Raw genomic sequence first — 26899 nt, 5'->3', positions numbered from 1 at the left:
TTTTGTTTAAACAGAGATTTTGTATTTTGCAAATTTTGTATGCAGTCTATTTAAAAAGCCTAATTAATCCATGAAAACTGTTGAATCCCATACTGAATGTTGCTGAAAAGTGATAGCGTAGATTTACATTGTTAGAAAATATTTATATTTTGAATGAATGCTGTTCTTTTTAACTTGTTATTCATCAAAGAATCCTGAAAAAAGAATCACAGGTTCCAAAAAATATTTGGCAGCACAACTGCTTCCAACATTAATAATTCTAATAATAAATCAGCATATTAGAATGATTTCTGAAGGATCATGTGACACTTAAGACTGGGGTAACAGCTGATGAAAATTCAGCTTTGCATCACAGGAATAAATTATATTAAAAAGAAAAAAAGAGGTTCAATTTTTAAAAACTGCGACTCTGGTACTTTTTTTTTTTTTCTTCATTTCACTGCTCTGTCTCACATAAACACAAAAATGTGTCATGTGAATGGCCCCTTAGGATATCAGAATAAATTGGCTTCTAAAAAGGGGAAAAAACAATTCCGTTAACATGTTGTTATTGTCAAAGGCTGTGCATCCAATCAAACTTTACAGCATTTTTTTGCAAATTTATGTAATGCTGGGTCAAGGGTCTAATAACAGGGATTTTGTTAATAATACAGTATTTTGTCCAGTGTTTGTTCAATATCTCAGGTTGTTAAATCACATCACTGCTGTGTATGCATTTACAAAATTGTCAGTTTTCTTTTCAGCCATATCATGCTAATAATTTTGCACATTGCTGGTTCCTAAAGCAAAACCATTTTAGAGCTATTGCTACAGTTCGGTGTATTTCCTCTTTATTTTTAATTCCTATTTATGATATAAATGATTTGGTTTCATCGTTTGTGTATTTCTTTTTTGTATATTCCTTACCCATCCTCTCAAAGGTCAAGGTTCATGACTTAGAGCAGAAATGCCGGACACAGAGTGAGCAGTGCAATATTTTGTCGAAAGAGCTGGAGAAATATCACCTGGGGTCAGACGCAGAGGATACACTCAACACTGACTCACAGGAGAAAAACTTGTGCAACAGTTACAACAGCCTGCAGCGCCAGGCTGAAAAAAGTGAGTGAAGCATTTTTCAAACAGTTGGAGGTGTATTTTCTCCCACATGAATTACAGACATTTCAGAATGTTGTAAACAGTTGTTATAACACCTTTTTAGGTTTCTGTCATTCCTTAAAATGCTTCTAACTTAAGTAAAAATATCTTTTCACGTCACAGCCTTTTGGATTTGACTTTTTTTGCTTATTAGCCTATTTCATGCAGCACATTGCATTTATCTCATACATCAATGTACCATGGTAAAATCAAAGGTGCTGCAAAGATGATTACAATGTTTGAATACTGCCGACCATTAACCTGTAGTGCTATATTTATTAAATACTAAATAAATATATAATTTTTTAATTGCAGATTATTTTTAAGACATGTGTAGATAAGTAAAACATCCATTTTTAAGGAGAAGTCCACTTCCAGAACAAAAAATTGCAGATAATGTACTAACCCCCTTAACATCCAAGATGTTCATGTCTTTCTTTCTTCAGTTGTAAAGAAATTATGTTTTTTTGAGGAAAACATTTCAGGATTTTTCTCCATATAATGGACTGCTATGGTGCCCCGAGTTTGAACTTCCAAAATGCAGTTTAAATGTGGCTTCAAACGATCCCAAATGAGGGTGTAAACGATCCCAGCCGAGAAAGAAGGGTCTTATCTAGTGAAAAAATCGGTTATTTTCATTAAACAAATACAATTTAAATGCTTTTTAATGTCAAACACTCGTCTTGTCTTGCTCTGCCTGAACTCTGTGTATTCTGGTTCAAGACAGTTAGGGTATGCTGAAAAACTCCAATCATATTTTCTCCCTCAACTTCATAAATCATTTTAAAATCATCCTACATTGCTGCAGAAGTACTGACACAGTCTTTGCAAAGTGAACATGCAAAGAAGATGAGACACCCTTAAAAAAAAGTCCTGGTAGAGTAAGAAAAGACGATCGTTTGACATTAGAAAGTATATAAATTGTATTATTTTAATGAAAAAAAAAGAGATTGCTAGATAAGACCCTTCTTCCTCGGCTGGGATCGTCTACAACCGCATTTGGGATCGTTTGAAGCCACATTTAAACTGCATTTTGGAAATTCAAACTCGGGGCACCATAGAAGTCCACTATATGGAGAAAAAAGCTGAAATGTTTTCCTCAAAAAAACATAATTTCTTTAGGACTGAAGAAAGAAAGACATGAACATCTTGGATGACAAAGGGGTGAGTACAATATCTGTAAATCTTTGTTCTGGAAGTGTATTTCTCCTTTTAACACATGACTCTAATTCCTTTAATTTTAAATAAATCGATTTCCTATTTTTTCCCCCACAGCTTTAAATCCATTTGTTCAGATCCATCCTATTGTTCAATGATCAAAGTCATTGATTTCCATTGTAACTCATGCTTGCAGGTGATGAGAGATCTGACGGATCTCCACTGGTCTCAGAACTGCCCATAGTACAGCAACACAAGAGAGAAAAGCCAGAGCAGCTCTCAGTCAAACCCACCGTCCAAACCCAGAGTCGCTCCAGCAGCCCCATGCAAGCATCCCTCTCAGAGGTTTGTCATGCGTCACAGCTACACTGTGATCATTCAGTTAACCGGTTGCCACGAGCAGATAACAGTATCTGTTTATCTGTCTGCATTTTACTCAGGAGAAAAGAAATGTGCTCATTTCATGCTTTTATAATTGGTATCTCTCTCTATAATTAGATCCATAAATGACCTCATATCAGATTGTCTGATGCTTTAGGAAAGAAAGTCAGTTGTTTATGTGAAAACTCAATCCACTATTTGACTCAGAGCTTACAAGCCCGAAGTATGGAGTCAAAAAAATTATTTAATAATTAAAGGTGAAGTGTGTAACTGGTTTGTCTGAACTGTAAACCACTTTTATGTTGCTTTTTCCACTGTGTAAACACCATGACTAGATCAAAAAAGACATTTGAGGATCTCACCCAGCTTGACACAGCAAATTTGGTTCAACCAATGACAAAGACACTATTTTTGCAATTCAGATTGGTGGTGGTATCACCACCATAGAAATTACACACTTCACACTTACATTTTCAATGGCTATGAGATTGGCATCAGTGCAAATATGTAATAATCATCTCTGCTCTATGCATTTAATCATACATGAATCAAATCATCCATAAAGACATGCATGCACTGTGCACATTGGCAGCAGGACTGGAAATAAATGGATGTTATGTAATGATCCTCACACAAACCTTGGCATAGTACATTCATGTTAGGACGTTCAATGTGGAATTTAAAGATCCAGATCAAGTGGGATTTCCATTGTCTGTAGATGGACGATGAGGTGAACCCAGCTCCGAGGTCCAAGACAAAATACACAGGCCAGGTCCGCCTCTGCACTGCCCGATACAGGTAGTGAACTCTTGTATCATATATAAGCCTATGCATATATGTGTGTGCGTTTGTATTTCACTCCTTTGTTTCGTTTCCTCTCACTCTCTGATCTTTTGGTCAGTTATAATCCCTATGATGGCCCTAATGAGCATCCCGAAGCAGAGCTCCCTCTTGTGGCAGGGAAGTATTTGTACGTATATGGGGACATGGACGATGATGGATTTTATGAAGGTAATTGAGTTATGATATGAGAAGTGTAATTATTATTGGAGATTAAATTAAGAATCTACAATAAAAAAAGAAAAGATCTCCAATTGTCCAACATCAAAAAAAAAAATCCCAACACTTTATTTGCTAATGGACATAAATAATTGACATGGGGTGTGTGATATATATTGTTTGCGATATCATGAAAATTGTTACTTAAACGACATGCAATTTGACATTATGAAGTATATCGCAAAAAAAGAGATTCAAGATAAGGGGGCAAAAACGGTCCTGTATGACTTTTATGTGTCTTTTATATTTATATCATCTGATATAGTTAATATCACTCGAAAGAGTGACATTTTTCTCCAGATATCAGCATGGTTGCAAATGTGATATTAATTTTGATAAACAGATCAGTAAACAAGAAGTTAATATGAAGTAACTTACATTTTAGACACAACAGTTCTTGTTTTTGCTACGAAAATAGTTTCAAACAAAGCCACAGCAGAAAGGTTTTGAGTCTGAGCAACACACAACGGTGTTTCATTACTGAATCATTCAGCCATTTGAACGAATCAGTTGAATGAATGACTCAATGACTCACTCATGCAGTGCTTTGCTGCCACCTACTGGCAATTTTAGGTTTATATTTAAAGTATATTAAAGTAAAGTAAAAGTAAAAAAATCAAAACATTAATTAGTCATTTGTAAATGCAGGTTAAATGCAATCATGTCCTGCATTAATGTCTGTGTGAATGCATCTAAATGCCACTTCATATGCAGATTCAGTGCCACCTTTGCATTGCAAACACGAAGTTTGTTGATACTGATTTCTTTTAATTGGTAACAGCCCTATAGTGTCTTACTATTTGAATTTATTGATTAAATTTAGGAATTTGACACAAAAGATGATGCGTACATTTAATTAGGTTAAAAAAAACTGGCTTTATAAAGGTAAAAATGCCCATAAAAGGTAAAAATCAATTTAAACTTCTTGGAAAAGATGATTTATGTAACTGCTGCAAATTAACCACCAAATATTAAAAATATCAAAAGCTTTGGGATTCATCTGTCCATGGCAGATCTAAACCTGCCAAAGTACCAACACAACAACATGCTGAGCAAAATATAATCTAATTATCATTATCAGAGATATATTTGATATATTGATATATCATTTTTTTGTCACATAAGTAACAGTGTATTTAATCAGTAGGCATCACCATTACTATTAAAATGACATGCTTACAAAATGCATCACAATTACATTTTATGTAATGAGATCTGCTGCAGCTTATGAGATCTTTCTATTTCTGTTTGTTCCAGGAGAGCTATTGGATGGCCAGCGTGGCCTGGTTCCCTCTAATTTTGTGGAGTTTGTCCAGGACAAGGAAAAGCCAGCTATCGAAGGTGGGGAGGAGCAGGGCAGACTAGAGCAGAGCTGTCTGAGTTTAGCGACCATAGATGGAGGCGCTCCTCTGGACAGCCTTAGCAGCGACGCCCTCGGCCACTGCAGCAACGGGACAGGCACTCTGGATGGAGAGGAGCTGGGTGACGACATCGTGCCTTACCCCAGGAAGATCAACCTGATCAAACAGCTGGCGAGAAGTGTTATAGTGGCCTGGGAAGCACCTCTAGTGCCCCTAGGCTGGGGCAACATCAATGGATACAATATTTTAGTGGATGGGGAAGTACGTTCCTCTGTGCCATTTGGAGGCAGGACCAAACTGCTTCTCGAAAAGCTGGACCTGGCTGTCTGCACATACCGCGTGTCGGTACAGAGCGTGACGGACAGGGGGCTCTCCGATGAGTTGCGCTGCACCCTGCTGGTGGGCCGCAATGTTGTGGTGGCACCCACCGGCCTGCGCATGGATGATATTTTACGTGACTCAGCTGAACTTTCATGGCTGCCCAGTAATAGTAACTACGCCCATGTTGTGTACTTAGATGGTGTGGAGCATGCTGTGGTAAAGCCCTGCTCTTACAAACTGCGTTTTGTGAACCTGAAAGCCGCCACAGTGTACAAAGTAAAAGTGTTGGCCAAACCTCATCAGGTGCCCTGGCACATGCCCTTGGAACAGAGAGAGAAGAGAGAGGCTGGGGTGGAGTTCTGCACCCAAGCTGCAGGTGAGATTCTGTTCTAAAATTATTAAAGGGAACCCTGGGTATTAAGACCTGTATGGATTAATATAACATAAATCCTGTCTCTTACTGAAATATGTAGTAGAAAACACCTCATGAACTGGAACATAAACAGTCCAGGCAGAGTGGTGACAAGACGAGCATTTGGGATTAAAAAGGATTTAAATTGTATTATTTTTATTAAAATAACCGATCGTTACTCTAGATAAGACCCTTCTTTCTCGGCTGGGATCATTTACAACCGTATTTGGGATCGTTTGAAGCCGCGTTTAAACTGCATTTTGGAAGTTCAAAATCGGGGCACCATATCAGTCCATTATATGGAGAAAAATCCTGAAATGTTTTCCTCAAAAAACATAATTTCTTTATGACTGAAGAAAGAAAGACATGAACATCTCGGATGAGTACATTATATGTGAATCTTTGTTTTGGAAGTGGACTTCTCCTTTAGTACTCGGGGTTCCCTTTAAGAAACTGCACCAGTATTAAAGGGTTAGTTTACCCAAAAATTAAAATTAGCCCATTATTTACTTACCCTCCAGGCATCCTAGGTGATAACTTCCTTCTTTCAGATGAATCCAATCGGAGTCATGTTAAAAATTATCCTGGCACTCCCAAGCTCTATCATGGCAATGGGTGGGTGTTTCTCTTCAACAGTCCCAAAAAAATCAAATAAACGGCATCCATCCATAATAAAAAGTGCTTCACACAACTCCGGGGGTTGAATAAAGGTTGAATATGGAAAATATCCATAATTAAAACATAATAATCATTTGAATCTAGCTTGCACCAACTGTATGTGTATGGAAGGAGCTCCGGGCAGATGATGTATGACGTTGGTGTTGCGCATGCACTGGTGAAAAGTGACGAATGCGAACACGCCGTGGAGAAACCAAACCAAAAAAACGGTCATGAATTAGATGTACAAAACAACAATATGTAAAGAAAAATGTTAGAGGATTTCGATATAAACCAAGAAGGGACTCGTTTTTCAAAAGTAAGGAAACTTTGCTTCCTTTGCTCCTGTAAACAAACAGTGGTTTTCACGAGACTTACAGGCACATGCGCAATGCAGAAGTCCGATGTCATCCACCTGGAAGGGCTTCCGTGTACATCCATTTGGTGCAAGCTAGATTAAACTGATTATTACATTTTAAATATGGATATTTTTCTTAAAAAAACGCATCGATTCTCTACAGGAGGCCTTTATGGGCCCCGGAGCCATGTGAGGCACTTTTAATAATGGATGGATGCACTTTATTGGACTTGTTTTGGACTGTTGAAGAGAAACACCCACCTATTGACATTACATGACATTGGGAGAGCCAGAATAATTTTTAATATAAATCTGATTGCATTTGTCTGAAAGAAGGAAGTCTTATGTACCTATGATGCCTGGAGGCTGAGTAAATCATAGGCTAATTTTCATTTTTGGGTGAACTGTCTTTTAAACAATTTGATTCACTTCTGATTCATTTGACTGTATTTCTTAAAAGAACAAGGTTGCATCTGATTCACTTAAAATAAAAAGGTAATTTACAAATTGTTTACAAGTAGTTTACAAATTGGACTACAGTGGTTGTGTTGAATGCTGGTTTTTGCAGCCTGTGAGGATAACTCAAAAGAGGTCCATTATTTTTCATTTCATCACATTCAATACAGACTGTGAAAACACTTTCACAGGTAAAATGAATGCAGGAGTTGCTGATAACACTGATAAAGGGAATCATCTGACTTGGTACAAAAACATTAATTGTAAAAATTAAGAAAAAGGCCTAAACTGTACAGCCGAGTTAGTTCAGCAGAATGCAGTGATGGGAAAAGCTGAACAGATTTTCCCACAGTTGCTGAAAATGTATTTTGGGATTATGTGAATCAATGTCAGAATTGTTCAAATCTTAATTAATCAGAAAACCTGTATTTTTACCCACTCATCTCCTTTGAGATGCAAAGAAGACATAAAACGCTATTTTTGTTGTTCTGATTAGCACAACACTCCACTTAAAATAGTCAAAGGCAACAGAAATGGGTTTAGTGAGGCTAATTGGATTAATTAATTAGCTGAAATGCTCAGACGCTTGAAAGTAATGTTTGCCCTTATCCCATTATTCAGCTGTGAATCTGCTGGAATGACCATATTACTGTACACAAGTGAATGAATCCAGTGAACAACCCTTTCTTAACATCATATATAGAATGTCAGGTGTGTTACTGTAACTAACTGGTGGTTATCTGTCCTTCCCCAGGACCCCCTATGCCTCCTCAAGAAGTCCAGGTCCAGTGTGGACATGCTCCAGGGGTCCTCCAAGTCCGTTGGAAGCCTCCTCCAATGACACCCATGGGAACCTCCAATGGTGCAAATGTCATTGGTTACGCAGTGTGCACTAAGGGTCAGAGGGTAAGGAAGCACATGCATCAGCAGTCATATCTGGTGATGTTTATGTGACATAACAGTTCTTGACTGCATGAAGGCTAAACAAGAGTCATCACAAACTATTTATATCAAAAACTAATACTGATGCCCTCTGTTGGTGGAGTGGGGTGATTCTAAAAACTTTAAATTCAGTTTTCTGGTGATTTTAGGTGACGAAAGATTTTCACACTAAAGGTTTGTTACATTATTTTAAATAAATAATAAGGAGAATGATGATTGTAAATGCGTGGTCACATGCAGTTGCAAAAAAAGGTCCATTATCTTTGCTATTGAAAAGACAGAATTTCACCTGTAAAAATACAATGAAAATGTAATGTCATCTTAATGCTATACACTAATGCTGTTTCAGATCGCTGAGGTGTTGTATCCAATGGCAGACTATGTGGCAGTAGAACTGAATCGTCTCCAGTGCTTGGAGGCCCGTGAGGTTATTGTCAGGACTTTATCAGCACAAGGGGAATCTCAAGACTCCCATGTCGCCGTCATTCCAAACCACCTGCTGGTGCCTCTTCCTAAAGCCCTTCCCCCTTCTCACCACATGCAGTCGCCTCTCCCGCCCCAGCAGTCTCAACCAATGCCTCCTCACCCCCAAATCCGGGCCCTTCCCCCTCACCCTGGACCCCAACCACCTAGCCATCTCCAACCCCTCCCCGTTCACCCCAACCAGCCTCCATCTCATCTCCATCCCCACCGTATGCCCCATCCCACACAGCCCTCTCCACCCCACCTTCAGCCTTTACCACCACACCCCATCCCTCAACCCCAGCCCACCATCCCAATGCCTCAGCCTCAACCCCAGTCCATGCCCATGCCCCAACCCCAACCACAGCCACCAATGCCCATGCCTCAGCCCCAACAGCCCATGGCCCTGCCACCACCCCAGCCGGCCATCCCCATGCTCCAACCCCAACCAGCTATCCCGATGCCCCAGCCTCACATTCCTCAACTGCCCCTTCCCCCATCCCAAAGACCACTAAGTGCCAGAGAGCTGGAAACCAAAGAGCCAGGGCCAGGAATGCTTCATCATGGAGGGGGCCCACCTCAGCCATGGGAGCCTGGTTGCTCCCCATCAGGCATGCCCACAGGCCTGCCACATGGACACACCCTGGATGCCCCGGCCTGCCCGAACCGCCGCTCCCCGTCACCTCAAAGGATCCTCCCTCAGCCCAGGGGTACGCTCATTCCTGACACTGTGGCTAAGGCTATTGCCCGAGAGGCAGCCCAAAGAGTGGCTGCCGAGACTGGACGGGTAAGTCAAGTCAGCAAAAAGCATGTTATATAAAGTGGATGCAAATACTGAACCCTAGAATGCATGATCCAAAAATGTATGAATAACGGGGGTCAAAACGACCCATATCAAAGTCAGTGTTTTTATATATTTATATCTGAATTAATTTCTTCTTTTTCTTCATCTTCTTGTTTTCTTTATTTAATTTTTATTTAATTTTTAACATCTTTGTATATTGATTTATTTATTTTTTGACTTTAAAAAGGTAGTTCTCCCAAAAACAAAGCAACCATATCTCTTCACAAGACTTGGATTAAAGCATATGGATTCATTTTGCAATTAATTTATTTATGACCTTTTTGGATAGTCTGAGTTTTGTTTACCTGGACTTTCAATGGAGGGAAAAATGGAGCACACACCTTAATCTTAATCTTAATTTATTATTTATTATTATTATTTTTTAGAAGATTAACTTAAATCCTATGGATTTGGAACTGCATGAGGGTGATTAAATGAGACAGAATTTTCATTTTTGGGGTGAACTATTCTTTTAAGTGTAATAAAATTATTTAAGATTTTATACTTGTAGTAATAATAATTAGATCATATGCAAGTTTAAATGTTTCAGTAATGTTCATTTGTTATTTTCTGTCTATATATACAATAAAACAGAGTAATTAAATCTAACAAAGTATAACTAAAACGTGTTTAGGTGAGAATTTGCTGACATTTTATTTATAGATTATTTTATTTATAGATTATTTGACAGATCTATAAATAAATCTATAAATATTTTATTTTTAGATAATTTTGTGAGAAACTTTGTTATACATAAGCATTATTATTATTATTAAGCATATTATTATTATTATTATCAAAGACTTGGGGTAGTTTTTTTTAATAAATTACATTTTTTAGCCATTTTTGCTGAGGCTTACATACATACATTTATGAGAAATTCATTGAATAAAAATTTATCAAATAATTTTACTGAAAAAATAAGCAAATAATAACACCCTACCGGGTCAGTTTTGACACTTTATGCATTCTAGGGTTAAAGCGATAGTTCACCCAAAAATGAAAATTTGATGTTTATCTGCTTACCCCCAGGGCATCCAAGATGTAGGTGACTTTGTTTCTTCATCAGAACACAAACGAAGATTTTTTAACTCAAACCATTGCAGTCTGTCAGTCATATAATGGCGGTCAATGGGATCCACGGCTTTGAGAGTCAAAAAAAACATGCACAGTCAAAACCAAATTAAACCCTGCGGCTCGTGATGATACATTGAGGTGTTTAGACACTAAACAGTCGGTCTGTGCAAGAAACTGAAGTGTATTTATATCATTTTTTGCCTCTGATCTACCACAATGTCCAACTGTCCTGAGCGTGTTCACAACAGCCGGTTTTATCTGTGCATGTTTTTTTGACTCTCAGAGCCGTGGATCCCATTGACTGCCATTATATGACTGACAGATTGCAACGGTTTGAGATAAAAATCTTTGTTTGTGTACTACTGAAGAAACAAAGTCACCTACATCTTGGATGCCCTGGGGGTTAGCAGATAAACATCAAATTTTCATTTTTGGGTGAACTATCCCTTTAATATGTGCAAATGAAAGCTCTTTTAAAGAGTTAACGAACATACATACAGATAATTAGCTATCTTGTCAATACTTGACCTCAGCATAACTGTCAGATTTCTTTATTAAGACTTCTGAAAGCACTGTAATATATTTAGATGGAGAGGAGAAGCCAGGGCTTCCACTCTCAAAATTCAGATGAGGAAGAGGATGAGGAAAGCTATCAGGCCCGCAGAAGAGGAGCATCTGTGGATGACTTCCTCAGGGGCTCAGAGCTGGGCAGGCAGGTATGGCAGTTGAAGTGATTGCCTTACCATACAACAACAGGCGTAAGAGGCAAATGTCAGCGTTGAATGTTTAGGTTTGTTGCATTAGCTTGTGCATCTTCTCTCACAATCTACATTTCACAGTCTCATTACAGTCACAGCGAAGAGTATCATACGGAGAGCAGTCGAGGCTCGGATCTCTCGGACATCATGGAAGAAGACGAGGAGGAGTTGTATTCTGAAATGCAGCACGAAGAAGGCCGGCGACGAAACTCCCACAATGCACCCAAGGTATTTCAAAAAGGGAAAGACGTCTCACAATATCCCAGTGACTTCTTGGTTTGCATGGCTTTAACTAGTGTGGTTTCTTCCCGATTCAAGACCGGAGCCAGCACTCCATCTTCGAGTCAGCTGGATCGGGAATCATACCGGAAGCCATCTCACCGAGGTCCTCAACCTCAGCGCCGACCCCTCACGGTCCCATCCATTGGTCAGTGCTCTCCCAGTAAGAGACAGGAGTCTGAGACTTGCGTTCAAGGCCTGTCTGTCCTCCTGCTCCACATTTTCTCTGTTTGAACTGTTCATAAGCTTGTCAATGTGTGCCAGGTCACCTCTGTGTGTTTCAGCCATAACCATATCCTGTTGCTTTCAGTCATTATAACCCTCTCTGAATCGATTAAAATAGAGTAGTTAGGCGTCTCCAGCCTGGGCAGGTTGACGCAGAACAGCCTTCGCCTGGTATAACGACTCTCTGATTGGTGTTTCCCTCAGAGATAACCACAGAGAGTAACAGTGAAGGGAACCTCTCTCCCGTCAAGGAGGATGTTTACTATGGCAGTGTAGCGCGACACAGGACATGGTCCTCCCGAAGGCACGGGGGAAGCAGGCCTCCTTATGGTACGTGCTTTTAGAGTGAGGTCCGAGGAGAAAGACCATGGCCAAACGCATGAAACTGCACTGGACTGCACCGAGATGGAAGCTTGTGTTGGAAGCGGTGCTGTAAGATAGCCAATAGCGACATGTTTGCACAGAGAATGCTCCTCCCCCTTTGCACTGCCCCACCAATGGATGCCTGCCAAACCCCTCCTCTCTTTCAACCTGACCACAATCATACTTTTACTTTGGCCATGCATGACCGAATGGTGAAAGTTAAAGGGCGGCATCTCACGCCGAACGTATGCCACCGAATATGTGCGTAGGTAACGGGTTGACCAGGAAGAGAACGCAAACGCTTCCTTGGCATCGACTGCGAAGGCAGCTGTGTGGAATGCACATTGGGCATGTTGGAGTCACAAGCGAGCACAGCTTCGTAGATGCGGCAGGGACAAAAGGAAACAGGTGTAGTTTTATCCGGGGCTAATGTGCCCCATCTGATGGGTCTTTCTCGGATCCAGATCTCTGCATGGTTACAGTAGTTCAGACTGCGTGTGCTCCCCTCTTCTTCTTCTCTCTCTCTCTCTGTCTGTCTGTGTGTGCGCCTGTCAGGAGCTTCATGTTTGGCTTGCTGCTCATCTGTAATTGGCTGCCATATGGGTGTTTCACTCCCAATCACCACACACCCACACACACTGGCAAACACAAACAGTGACACACATCATAACCATCATATTAGTGTAAGAAATGTCTGTTTTCTTCAACCCACCCAAGATGTGTTTGGCAAATAAATGGATTGTGCAAGTATGGACGGGAATTTCACTCCATTGGACTGAATTGCATGTTTATTCATATTGTTTGTTGTTATATACAGAGATGAGTACATGTATGTTGTTAATTACTTGCTTTAGAATATTCTTTGGATGTTTGTTCGCCTACCTTCAAAAGTCTTGAATGCTTATACCCTAAAGATATGCGTATTGTATATTGTTTTGTATTCCAGGACAAGTGGACAGCCATATTTGGGTAGTTCACAACATCTAAATAACATCAAATAACGTTAAATTTCATTTTGCATAAATTTGCATTGCGCTACGGGTGTCCCGAGTTCGAATCCCAGCTCGAGGACCTTTCCCAGTCCCGCCCCCTTCTCTCTCTCCTACTTCGCTTCCTGTCAGTTATGATCTGTCCTATCGTAATAAAGGCAAAAAGGCCAAAAATTTAAAAAAAAGCATATTTATACACTGCAGTTCAAAAGCTGGGGATCAGTACGATTTTTAATGTTTTTAAAGAAGGCTTTTCTGCTCGTCAAGGCAGCATTTATTTGATTTAAAATACAGAAAAAAATGTAATATTGTAAAATATTATTTTGATTTAAAATAGTGGTTTTCTATTTTAATATACTTTAAAATAGAATTTATTTCTGTGATGCAAAGCTGAATTTTCGGCATCATTACTCCAGTCTTCAGTGACACATGATCCTTCAGAAATCATTTTAATATGTTGAATTATTATCAATGTTGGAAATGGTTTTGCTGCTTAATATTTTGTTGGAACCTTTCATACTTTTTTCGGGATTCTTTGATGAATAATCCTTAAAAAGAACAGCATTTATTCAAAAATGGAAATTTTCTAACAATATAAGTCTTTACTTTTTTTTTTTTAATCAATTTAAGACATCCTTGCTGAATAAAAGTTTTTTTTTCAAACAAAGAAAGAAAAAATATACTGATCCAAACTTTTAACGATAATGTATAATGTTACAATAAATTTATATTTGAAATAAATGCTGTCTTTTTAATGTTTTATTCATCAAAGAATCCTGAAAAAATATCACAGGTTCCAAAAAAAAAAAATTAAACAGCACAACAGTTACCAACATTGATAATAAATCAGCGTATTAGAATGATTACTTAGAAAATTCAGCTTTTTTCACAGAAATAAATAAGTATAAGTATATTAAAATCGAAAAAAAACATTAAAAAAAACTTACTGATCCCAAACGTTCCCGAACAGCAATTGTATACTTTTATTCAGCAAGGATGCATTAAATTGATCAAAAGTGACAGTGCTGTTCTTTTGAACTTTATTTCCAAAGAATCCTGAAAAATTATTTTTTTCACAGAAATCACAGTTTTCACAAAAATGTTAAGTAGCAGAACTACTGACATTGAAGACTAGAGTAATGGCTGCTGAAAATTCAACTTTGCCATCAAATGAATAAATAACATTTTAAACAATAAAATAAAATAGAAAGATCCCATTGTAATAATATTAAGCAATTTTACTGTTTTGATTGAATAAATGCATGGGAGACTTCTTTCAAAAATCTTTCCAACCTCAAACTTTTATATATATTTAATATTTTGACATTTTATCATCTAGTTATTAGAAGTAGCATTTATAATAAATATACAATAATTGTTAAAGAAAAAAAAAAAGTATCATATTACACTGCAGGACTTGGCTATCCAACTATCCATGAAAGGGGGTAACATGGTGATAATTAACCCTGTCTATTAGACATCTTGGTTTTTACCCATCTCTCTCGTTTTAGATGGATACCGGGACCGAAATCGGCGTTCTCCCCCTTACTACGATGAGTCTGAGCAGGAGGATCAGTTTCGAATCTTTGTGGCGCTCTTCGACTATGACCCTCTTTCCATGTCCCCTAACCCTGACGCAGCTGACGAGGAACTCCCTTTTAAAGAAGGACAGATAATCAAGGTCAGCACTACAGCTGGAGTTAATGATCTGTTGTTAAATGGCCCGCCTATTGTTTCAGCATCAACCTCTGTTTGTGTGTCTAAGGTGTATGGGGATAAGGATAATGATGGCTTTTATCGTGGGGAGATCCGGGGCAGGTGTGGACTTATTCCCTGTAACATGGTGTCGGAAATCCGCGCTGAGGATGATGAAACTATGGAGCAGCTCATGAAACAGGGATTCCTCCCTCTCAACACTCCTGTAGACAGAATAGGTAGGTGGTTTCCATGTCACAGATATCTAAACCTGTTATAATGTTACGAAATACTAAAACCAGGGTTGCCAGATTGAATGGACGATTTACAGTCCAAAAGCTCACCAAAAGCAGCCCACTCCATAAAAAATGGCTGAAACTTTAACCATTTCAAAATCATGTGATAGAATGTAATTGCAATGTCAAACAAGGTTGATAATAGGGATGCGCCGAAATTAAAATTCTGGGCTGAAACCAAAAATTCTGGGTGCAAAACCAACATTTTTAACTCCTTAAAACAAAATAAAAGTAACAAAATGATATAAAAATAATACATTTCCCAGGAAAATGGATCAAATCAGGTCAAATACATTAAAGAGACTTACCAAATATGGCTAAAATACTGTATTCATGCAGACACTATGTCAAAGTGGCAATCAAGAAATTAACCAATACCCTTAAAAAAACACATTCAGTATTATCAATGTCAACAGTCAAAATAAGCATGATGACTGATTGGATACAGTACATGCACACTTTTGTTTCATTTGTTGACCAATTAGCTGATACTGTTTAGATGTTTGGAAACTGCCAAACCCAAATCAGCCCAAATTTCGTCAAATTCAAAACTGCCTAGTTGGGTGGAAACCTGCCCAATCTGGCAACACTGTTACTGACCCCTAACTTTTGAACAGTAGCTTTGTGACTTTGTTAGAATACATGGCTACCAGGCGTGACTTTGCTAACTAGTCAAATCTCGTTTTGAACATAGCCTGTCTCTCTGACAGAAAAACTGATTCTCTGTTCCCAACAGAACAAAATAGGAGAGGTCGCCACCCAGTGGCTACAAGAAGAATGGTTGCCCTGTATGACTACGACCCCAGAGAGAGCTCTCCAAATGTGGATGTTGAGGTGTTAAACACACTCCCAGTCCCATATATGTATTTATGCACACCCAGGTTCTTAATTTGCTGAATATGCATGTCTGTGTAGTTGCTGATCATGTGCTTTCTGTGGCAGGCTGAACTGACATTCTGTGCTGGTGATATCATTGCTGTTTTTGGGGATATAGATGAAGACGGCTTCTATTATGTAAGTATCACTGTAGTGCTGACTGCTCACACTGTTTTATTCTGAGCCTGCAGCACTATTGTATTTTTTTGTGTTTCAGGGTGAGCTGAATGGACATCGGGGCTTGGTTCCATCCAACTTTCTCGAAGAAGTGCCTGATGATGTGGAGGTCTATTTGACGGACACTCCCTCCCACCACGGTCAGGACGAACCCAATACGGTACCGGCGCCGCGCCCAGAGACCAAACGGGTACACCATCGCCGTTCTCAGCGCTAGGCCCTGTGTCCATTCATCCTCCGTTTGAGTTTCGGTCCACTCGCCGTCTCTGTGTTTTCTTGTGCTTGTTTGTTTTTTCGTTATGTGACCGTGGTGGTGATTTCCAGTCCAACCTTTCTTGCTCTAGGAAAGGGAGAAGCAAAGCCCACTGCAAACAGAGCCTTTTTTGAGAGCATAGAGAGACAGGTACGAACGTGACTCTTATTAAGAAAGCCAATGCTCGTAGAGGGTCGCCAGAGGACTGTGGAAAAGGCCAAATTCCGTTCCTGCACCGGACTATGAATAAAGCATAAAGCATTTTTGCACTGAAACACAAAACCCTACTTAAGTGAAGCTGTTTGCATTAGTCAAAGTGCTTTGTGAAGTTCATAGGGTCTGTGGCTCGTGATTTGTGACCCTGATAAAAAGACTTGATTTGGAAACTCACGTAGTTGACGCATGCCTGTTTTTTCCAGAACAGACCTGTAGCTTTTATATAAAAGTAAACTACATTACCCCAAATGTTGTATTTCTTTGAGGAGGCTTTGTTTCTTTTTGTATATTGCACATTGTCAAAAAAATCTATTTTTCAGATCATATGAACTAGCAGAACATATATTACTCATCCCATCTCTTTCAGAGAGACTAAAATAATATCATTCATGATGTAATTACAATAAATTAAATAAATGAAAAACTGAAACAAATATGTATTTTTGCTAGTGGACGTTTAGTGAATACATATGTTTGTTTTTGTGTATGTGGTGTTGTTGTTTTTTTCTCCTCATAATTGATGTTTTTTCTTTTTTTATGATGTCGCTGCATTCTAATTTCCTTTTTTCCCCACCGGCTTTGCCAAAAAAGAAAAAAAGCTGAGGAATATTGTTCATTTCCCACCCTAGCAGACTTTTGTCTCGCTAGGTAAGTTGAGCAACTGGCGATACCAGTGATTAGTCTCATGCATGGGATTTTAAACACAGCCTTTATGCGGATTTTTAATGCATTTTTATGGATAAAATATATAATTGGGATTATACTGCCTTTATATGTAGCATGTAAGCATTAGTTGATATGATTATGAGTGGTCTGTTGTCGTCTAAAGATAAAGTTTTGGATTTATCTGCTTAAAGGAACAGTTCACCCCCAAATAAAAATTTGCTAAAAATTAGTTTCTTCACTGCAACATCACTTGCTCACCAGTGGATCTTTTGAAGTGAATGGGTGCCGTCAGAATCAGAGTCCAAACAGCTGATAAAACATAATAATACACAAGTAATACAATAACAACATTCTATAAATTAACGTCTTGTGATGCAAAAAGTTTTGTAATTAACAAATCCATCAAGACATTTCTAACATCAAACCATTCCTTTTGGCTAAAATACGAGTCCTCTATCCATAACATTTCTTTATTTAGTGAAAAAGTAATCTTGTCCGAATCAGGAGATAAATATGCACCATTTACAATTTACAGAAATTACAGCTTTTTATATTAATTGATGGACTGGAGTCATGTGGATTACTTGTGGATTATTTTGATGTTTTTATCAGCTGTTTGGACTCTCGTTCTGACGGTACCCATTCACTGCAATGGATCCACTGATGAGCAAGTGATATAATGCTACACTTTCCAAATCTGTTCCGGTGAAGAAACAAACTCCTCTACATCCTGAATAGCCTGCATATAATTTTTGGGCGAGCTATTTCTTTATTAATGTTTCCAAAACCAGTTTTCTGCTTAATATGCCAGTGCATTAGACTTGTATGGTATCTGCAGTTGGCTCCCGTGCTGTGTGCAGTCCTTGTGCTGTTTCTGTACGTAGATCTGTCTACTTCAGTGCTGTTTTACAATATAAAACCCCCTCACCCTTTGAGGTTTCTAACAATTCAAACAAATTAAATTAAGGAACATTTCAGATTTCTTATCTATATTAGCAGGCAAGAAGAAATGTAATAAAACATTTTGACTTAATTCAGGAGCCAACCCTATTATCTTCCTTTTCTCTAGAGTTCCAATCTGTAAGTAGTAATATCATTTTTGCTCTTACTTGCTTGATCATTTGTTTCAAACCTCAGAACATAAGCTGGACTGTTATGTGTGAGGAAGGCAGATAATAAGGCGAAAGATAGTCTTGCTGTATAATATCCCACAATTTTCCCTTCCCCGTGGATGTTTCATTAGGTGCCTGTGGAAAGTACAGTGCCAGCTCCGGCCCCTGGAAGACCCGCCTCTCCCACTGTGCGCCCTTTGCTTCCTGTTGGCCCAGTCAGGCCGCTGAGCCCTGCCAGGGGTCCACGAGACCTGGCGTCTAAAAAGAAAAAAGGACTGCTTTCTAAGGGGAAGAAACTGCTCAAAAAGTTCTCAAAGTAAAAGTATGAGATTGATTTTGAATTCACATGGCTGCAGCATACAGATTTCTCTCTAGAAGGGGAAACCGCAAATCCCCAGTGTTTCAGAAAAGTGTTTTTTCCTCACACACACAAAAAATATCTAAATGGCTTTAACATTAACATGCCAAGTACATATTATGAAATAGAGTTACTACCCAGATGAAAAGGAATGACATATATAAATATGTCACTCATGTGTCAGTGAGCTTGCTAATTGGCTGTCAGAATGAAAGCATCTATTCATACTGTGATGTAGAGGACAAAGAGACACTATTAATATTTAAGGAGTTCCATCCATTATAATTTCTATATTTCAAATCAAAGTGCTGGATTTTGAACGAAATATTTAATCTCATAGATTTTAAAGTTTGGTATAGCACTTGATGATAAAAACTGTTAAAAAGCACTTCAAATGTGGTCTGACGTTGTCAGTCAAATAGCAGTAAATGATAAAAACCTCCAGACCATAGTAAGTGCATTATACGGTGTCTACACTGCTCCGCACTGCAACAGCTTTGAAACCGGCGTGAGGCTGTCTACACTGGACGCGACAAAGCGACAGTTTAAAATCTTATTGTCAATAATACGTCATAAATAGAACGAGGCCTCTGTCTGGAATTTGTCGCGCAGCGTCGCATCCAGTGTAGACAGCATCACTGACTATAATGCAGGGGTGCCCAGCCCTGTTCCTGGAGATCTACCTTCCTGCAGAGTTTAGTTCCAACCCTGATCAAACACACCTGTCTGTAATTATCAAGTGCTCCTTCAGATCCTAATTAGTTGGTTCAGGTGCATTTGATCAGGGTTGGAGCTGACCTCTGCAGGAAGGTAGATCTCCAGGAACAGGGTTGAGCACCCCTGCTATAATGGGTTCTACTATATTTTGTCACGTCGCAGTGTAAAAACAAAAAGGACCACAATAAAAAAAAAAAAAACATATTTCCTTAGAAAGACGGGCAAGGTGCAAAATGGCATAACTGACCAACACAGTGTACGAGCAAATCCTTTTAAACATTGCTGTGGCCTTCATCTGAACTCAGTAAGTACAGTATATTACCTGCATCTGATGTCTCCATACATCAGTCTTTGCCAAGTACTCTCCCTCTTGCTTGCTCTAAGATCTCCCTCTCCTGTGTTTATCACGAGAATGACTCTGAAGTTATAAAAATACAATGGAAAGTTTCTGTGTTTGCCTTTCAATGCACAATCGTTTTGGTGAATGGCTAGTGTGTGGATGTGTGGGTGTGTGTGTGTCTTCCCTCTGCATCCATGTTCGTGCAACCCCTTAAAACTGAAAAAGGGACAAATGTTGTTCTAAACTTTTGTGATAACGTGATGTGCTGCTAATTACAAGTTGTTTCCTGTTCCTTTCTAAAGTCAATAAGGGTGGTGTCGTCTTCATAAGAAGAAATATTTAAGCAAAGATGGTGTCTTGGTGTCTCCTCAGATTTCACTGTCTAAGAGCTGGTTTACACAGAATGCATTTTTGCGATGGGTTTTCTATTTAAACATGCAAAAGACTGACATTTGACATCTATTCTAAAAGTAGTTTAGAACTGCGTTCTCTGACATTCCATTTTACACGTAAGAATGCGTTCTGTGTGAACAGATTTTCACCCAAAAATGAAATTCTGTCATTATTTAGGCTACCCAACATCACGTCATTTTAAAACTGTATGATTTTCCTTCTTCTGTTGAACGTAAGAAGTTATTTTAAGAAATCTCTCTCTCACCCGCTCTCTGTTTTGTCCATACAATGGAAAACTGTTCAAAACTGCTCAAAATAGGCTTATTTTCTTTTATGTTTTCGCGGAAGAAAGAAGTCATAGGACATGAGGGTGAAACTTTCATTTTTGGGTGAACAATCCTTTTAACACTGGTTTACACAAATGGGTCATGGCTGGTTATGAGAAACATCATCTATAGGCCTAAATGACATATCCATGCTGCCGTTATCATTGGCTGTTTTTCCCGAGGTCTTTGCTTGTTATGGTAGACTCAAACTCCTTGTGGTAGTCTCTTTGCTGAGGACCTTATAATACAGCTACCAAAATACAGGTTAAGTAAAAGCCTCAGGCAAAACTACCGTTGATAGCTCAGTTGTATTAAGCTATAATCTAGTAGTTTACACTAAGGGCAGAATCTCTTGCATTTACACAAAACATCTTGCCCCTGCAACTGGAAATGCGAGGTTGAGCCAGATTCTGGTGGCATCTTACAATAACGTGGCCAGTTGGATCTAGATTGCACTCTTGAATGGTTTGATCCAGGGTAAATACTGTGTGTGTTTGATTTTTTTTTTTTTTTTTTATTAATCTTTAAAAAAGATTATCCTAAAGGTATTCTATATTTAAGTATTTTAATTAAAAAATACAACATTCATTTTGGGGTGAATGGTGTTTATTTCTTGTAGAAGAAAACGTGGAAGGTTCTAATAATATATATATAAAAAAGGTTGGATAGCCAAAAAAGGAATGTATGAAATGTTCAGCTGCCTGTATAGCTTGCAACATCATTTTGCCAAAAGAAAAATAAATAAAAGAGATTACATATATTTTCATTTAACAGAAATTTCTCTATTATTATCATGAATCCCGAGTGTTCGTTTGTGACTGGATGTTACGTGTTCATTTCTCGGTTACTCTTTTGTACTCCATTTGTAGATAATTTATAAATGTTTATACTTAATTTACAGATTTTCAGAATTTTTTAGTGCTTTAAGATTTAATATTCAACAGTGTAAGTGTTCTCCATGGTGTCTTTAAGAAAAGAAGCTCAAGTCTGCAATTATGTGCTCGCTCTGTGAATTAAAGAGAAAAAAGTTGAACTTGTTGGTCTATATTTACTGATATGGACTATTGTGTGACTGTGCATGTGTAGAATTGTGTAAAATATACATTTTCTATGAAAATAAATGTGATATTTTTCAAGATCAGACGTGAAGTTTTCATGACAAATCGCACAGTGTCTCCCAACAGCAATTAGTATAGCAACAACCCAGTAGATGGCAGCAGTGACTTCAGTATCTCGTGCTTCTCAGGCATCACGGGGAAGGTGAGTGAATTAATATTTCTGTGTTGTGGATGAAGGGTGCACTTTTCTCAACTCTGTCAGCATGTTCCAAGAGCCGCATTTATCACATTTAATGATGGGTTCCAACGGGGCAGTAGAATTGGTGATTATTTGTAGATATTGTGACTGCTGTGTCTTATAATGATGCACTTAAAAAAGAATAGAACGGCACATTCTAAGATTCTAAGATCTAGTTTTTCAACTTCTGAGGTGTCGTCTTGCCATTTTGCATCAGGCAGGCGTTACTCACACTGTAGCGTTTAAATATTAAAAGGGTTTAATAAACAATATGGCGGGTTAAAGGAATAGTTCACCCAGAAATCTATCAGTCAAATGGAACACAAGTAGATAGTTAAAAAACAAACCAAAAAAAAAAAAAAAAAAAAACAAATACAACAGATCATAGTGACTTTGTGTTACCAAAACTGAAGTAAAACGTAAAATTGGATCTAAATGATATAAATACAGATAAAATAACATAGTACACTATATTTAGTCTATGTCTGTATTAGAAAAATGTAGTGTTGCATTGAATTTCACATGTGAAGTAACCAAATGTGACCCTGGACCACAAAACCAGTCATAAGGGTCAGTTTTAGAAATCCATGCATCTGAAAGCTGAATAAATAAGCTTTCAATTGATGTATTTGTTAGGATAGGACAATATTTGGCCGAGATACAACTATTTAAAAATCTAGAATGTGAAGGTGCAAAAAAATCGCCTTCAAAGTTGTCCAAATGAAGTTCTTAGGAATGCATATTACTAATTAAAATAATTACTAATAAATAATTAATATATTTAAGGTAGGACATTTACAAAATATCTTCTTGGAACATGATCTTTATTAAAACATGAAGTCGCAGTAATAACAAGAATGTCATGACAAATGTGATGAATTGGCAAGAGCTGTTTAATGCCAGCCAGGTTCCATTCTGGCATTTTACCTCATAGTGTGTTAAATGGCCTGTCACTGCAAACGCGTTAACTGTATTTTTTTCCTCACGGAAAAACAATGGAAATGTCATGAATTAAGGTATTAGTATACATAAATTGACTTTCACTGGAGCAAAGTATGAACTAATATTAATATATTAATTAATATATTTAAGGTAGGACATTTACAAAATATCTTCTTGGAACATGATCTTTATTTAATATCCTAATGAAAAAAATAAAATCCCATACAATATATTTCTTGGCTATTGCTAATATAAAAAACTAGTTTTGTGGTCCAGGGTTACAAATAAGAAGTTTTTCTGAACACAGATTTTATACTTAACTTTCAATTATTTTATTTTTGGTGAATTGAACTGTTGTTATATGGTAAGAGCTGGATAGCAATTCTTCAAAAATTTCTGCCTTTGTGTTTCATGGAAACATTACCACTTTGAGGTTTGGAAACAACATGAGGGTAAGAAAATAATGACAGAATTCTTATTTCCATTGAACTGAATTGTTATTATACGGGAAGAGCTGCATAACAATTCTTTGAAATGTTCTAATTTTGTGTTCCATGGGAAAAAATAACCACTTTGAGGTTTGGAAACACAAAGGTGAAAAAATAATGCCGGAACTCTCATTTTGGGTGAAGTTTTCCTTTAAAAAGGCCGCTGAGAGGAAAGGAAAGTGCTTGAGACTGCTGCAGAGGTTTCAGCGGAATAGGCTGTACCGAAATGCGAGAGGATGAAGTGCGGGCCAGCCCTGCCTGGAGAAAAAAAAGGAGGTGAGCGAGAAATGATTATGCTCGTATATCACCGCGCTAGGCTTCTCTTGCTCTTGGCTCGACTCTCCTTCCATTCAGGAGTGAGCTGTAATGATCCCGGGGGGCCCTGGGCCAATGGATGTTTAAAATTCTCTCTGGCTTTGACCTCTCGATCAACGCCTTCTTTTAACAAGGGCCCTGAGCGGGGACACGGACGCCCATTCATCTTCCTGCTGCTTTTCGTGAATATTTCAGAGGCTGTAAAGCAGCTCCTTTTCAGAGAGCAGTGTCTTACTGACCCCTGAATGACAGAGGTGTCTTCAATAGCAGGTAACTCAACGGATGGGTCAGGGTTGGACACAATGGCGCACATTTGTCATCGTCTTCATGAATATGTTTTGACTGAGACAGGAGAGTCTCCTTATATGAACCACAGTGTCCATGCTGGGACTCCCTATTAATACTAAATACTGCTACGCTGAAGCTTCGCTTGAGGCTTTGTCTGCAGTTAATGTCCACCACTTACTGCTATCACAGGCCCACTTTGAAGCAAGACGTCTGCCTCGTGCCACCTATGATCTGAGCGGGAATTTGCAAGGCTGACCTTTTACAAAACTAAAATAACTTTAAGCAAATTTATAGTAATTGAAGCGAATTGAGCGCACGACCCCTTTGCTTCCTGAGGGAAGGTGTAGAACGACATTGCAGGTTAGCAGTAACTTATCTCTCCATCCTGTAGGGAGCAGAGTGATATACATCCACGACACGCACCGCAGAGCGCATTCATTCATCACCTGCATAGAAATTCAGCTCACACTGAGCGAGAGCGCCTCTGTTCAACTTTATCCATAGATCAACGTCACAAAGACTTTGACTGAGGCTCCCAAACTCTCCCTTACTACTTTTCCAAAGGATTCCCACTGCTCCGATTGACGGACGCCTATGCCTTTGTTTGCTAAAAGTGACGCATTTGTTGTTTTATGACTTCAGCTTTGACTTTGCCCTCCAACTTGGATGATTTCTTTTAACAGTTATGAGTTTGTTAGCGTTGCATTGACACTGTAAGCATGTGCCATATTCTATAAAATTTTTATAAAAAGAGTTTTTTATCATACAGCATATTGGCGGTGACATTTCAGAATCTGATTTATGTGTGAAGGGTGATCTAATCATTTAGTGGCATGGTGAGATTGAGATACATGTGGTCATTGTGGTATATTTCATTCTCTAAGTAGGTTTACTGTCATTCTGTGTTACGGTAGCAACCTATCATCACATGTTCCTCTTCAAGAAAAAAAGCTCAAGTAAATTGTAATACAGCTGATGGCCTGTGTTCACATGAAACTAAATTCTTAATGGAATAGGTTATCAAAATAGGTCAGATGCACTGGCGGGACAGTTTACTGACCACCATTTCGTATTATTGCTACTAAGCTGTTGTTCACCTTTGAGTATTACAGTTCACCACTGTGGTCTGTCACACTGCTAACATCTGGACATCCGAGCAGATGGGACTGAAATGATAATGGTATGTAAACTGGGCCATGGGGGAAAATTCATTTTCAAAAGCACTTGTGTTTCTTTCCAGCAAAGGCATTGCAACTGCAGGGATCTGGCTGATTTGATTAAGATGAAATGCATTGCTGCATCTCGAGATTCATAAGCTAAACGCATAGTATCTATTGCATAAGTTTATCTATTGCACGAGGGCACTAAGTTTTACACCCAGCTTGCTCTTACAGTGTTTGGCATGAGCGGCCCTTTGATTTATTCTCTGCATTAAAGGTAGGTACTGTGTGTGTCCTTGCAGAGGAATTTGTGGCACTTATCAAAGAGCAGGACATAAAATCCTACTTCGTACTGGCGAAAGATGCCATCAAGCACTACGGAGCAGCAAAGGTACAGGTCATACTGTGTGTTCTGACTGACAGGAGATTGATGACTCTCCCCTTAGTGAGATCTTCTTTAGTCAGAAATCACAGAGAGTTTAGTAATTCACCCCGACTCTGAATATAAAGTGAAAAGCTAAAGTATATCTCTTGGGGAATATATAACCTAACATGTCATAATGATGCATTGACTTCTACTGAAGATATTTCAATATGTGACTAAAGCTATGTGAGAAATAGTTGTCACACTGCTAAGTTGTCTCAAGGCCTATATATCAGTGACTGTAAGTGTTTGAGACAAACATCCAATTTCTCACAGCAGTGGTTTTGTATGGTGAATTCAGAAAGCTAATACTCTTATAAGAGATAAACAAAGGACTTAAAGGGATAGTTCATCCAAAAATGAAAAATCTGTCATTATTTACTCACCCTCATGTCGTTTCTTTGTTCATGAACTTTGTTCATCTTCCGAACACAAATTAAGATAATTTTGATGAAGGCCTTTCTGACCCTGCAAAGACAGCAACAGAACTATCACGTTCAAGGCCCAGAAATGTAGTAAGGACATCATTAAAATAGTCCATATGACATCAGTGGTTTAACTGTCATATTACGAAGCTACGAGAATACTTTCTGTGCGCAAAGAAAACAAAAATAACAATTTTATTTAACAATTTCATCTATTCTGTGTCAGTCGACGTGCATTCACAAGAGTACCACAGAGCATTTTTTTTCTCATAAGGGCTTCGGTTCAATCTATAAAATGCTGTTCATGCTTTTCTTTGTCGTGTTATTGAAGTGGCCTGCCCTCCAAGTCCTTTTACACCCAGCAGGCAGCGGACATCAATATAATGTCAGGTTTATGTTGAATATGACATTGGACAGGATGAGAATAAAAATCAGGTTGACGTCAGTCTGATGTTTACATAACGCTGGATTTTGGTTACACATCCTAAAACATTAAAATATTAGTGTTATTGGACATCAAATTAACATTGACATTACATGTTGAATTGACATTTAAGTTTTTGTCGCAACCAAAATTTAACCAAATAGTGTGCCTGTTGGGTAGGTTGTATGACCTGATTGAGCAAACATTACAAAATGACAGGGCACGGCCAACCAATAGGCATTGTCCAACTTGCCTGCGCTAAATAATTAATCGGCAAAATTGTCAAGTGTATCCACTTTTTTCTTCAACGCGGAATTGTAAGCCTATGTGTGAGATTTCAGGTCCATTATCTGCCATAGGGAAATGAGGAGAACAATAACAGTGTGCAGTAAACGGTAAAACTGTTTGCACTACAAAGCAATGTGTTCATAATTAGGATAACACATTAAAATAACACAGCCAAAAAAAAAAAAGTC

General features: G+C 38.4%; 1 protein-coding gene across 6 annotated transcripts in view; it reads left to right on the top strand.

The window, feature by feature from the left end:
- rimbp2a (RIMS binding protein 2a) overlaps positions 1 to 21799 on the top strand; it is a 66662-nt gene extending 44863 nt beyond the window's left edge. For 3 of the 6 annotated variants that reach the window (XM_051093369.1, XM_051093366.1, XM_051093371.1), the window contains 16 exons: positions 921 to 1098; positions 2489 to 2637; positions 3392 to 3471; positions 3575 to 3684; positions 4990 to 5790; positions 8052 to 8203; positions 8589 to 9488; positions 11210 to 11338; positions 11462 to 11608; positions 11699 to 11822; positions 14748 to 14917; positions 15002 to 15170; positions 15964 to 16061; positions 16170 to 16241; positions 16321 to 16470; positions 18659 to 21799. In XM_051093369.1, coding sequence (XP_050949326.1) covers positions 921 to 1098; positions 2489 to 2637; positions 3392 to 3471; positions 3575 to 3684; positions 4990 to 5790; positions 8052 to 8203; positions 8589 to 9488; positions 11210 to 11338; positions 11462 to 11608; positions 11699 to 11822; positions 14748 to 14917; positions 15002 to 15170; positions 15964 to 16061; positions 16170 to 16241; positions 16321 to 16470; positions 18659 to 18847 — 3618 coding nt within the window. In that variant the 3' untranslated portion in view covers positions 18848 to 21799. The remainder of the gene's footprint in view (positions 1 to 920; positions 1099 to 2488; positions 2638 to 3391; positions 3472 to 3574; positions 3685 to 4989; positions 5791 to 8051; positions 8204 to 8588; positions 9489 to 11209; positions 11339 to 11461; positions 11609 to 11698; positions 11823 to 14747; positions 14918 to 15001; positions 15171 to 15963; positions 16062 to 16169; positions 16242 to 16320; positions 16471 to 18658) is intronic. The other 3 variants (XM_051093372.1, XM_051093367.1, XM_051093370.1) reach the window with 2 other exon arrangements.
- Positions 21800 to 26899: the final 5100 nt, after the last annotated feature.

Source organism: Labeo rohita, chromosome 21, assembly GCF_022985175.1.
Source record: "Labeo rohita strain BAU-BD-2019 chromosome 21, IGBB_LRoh.1.0, whole genome shotgun sequence".
NCBI classification, from domain to species: domain Eukaryota; kingdom Metazoa; phylum Chordata; class Actinopteri; order Cypriniformes; family Cyprinidae; genus Labeo; species Labeo rohita.
The sequence above is the reverse complement of the archived record's forward strand: the minus strand, read 5'-3'. Positions and strand labels throughout refer to the sequence as shown.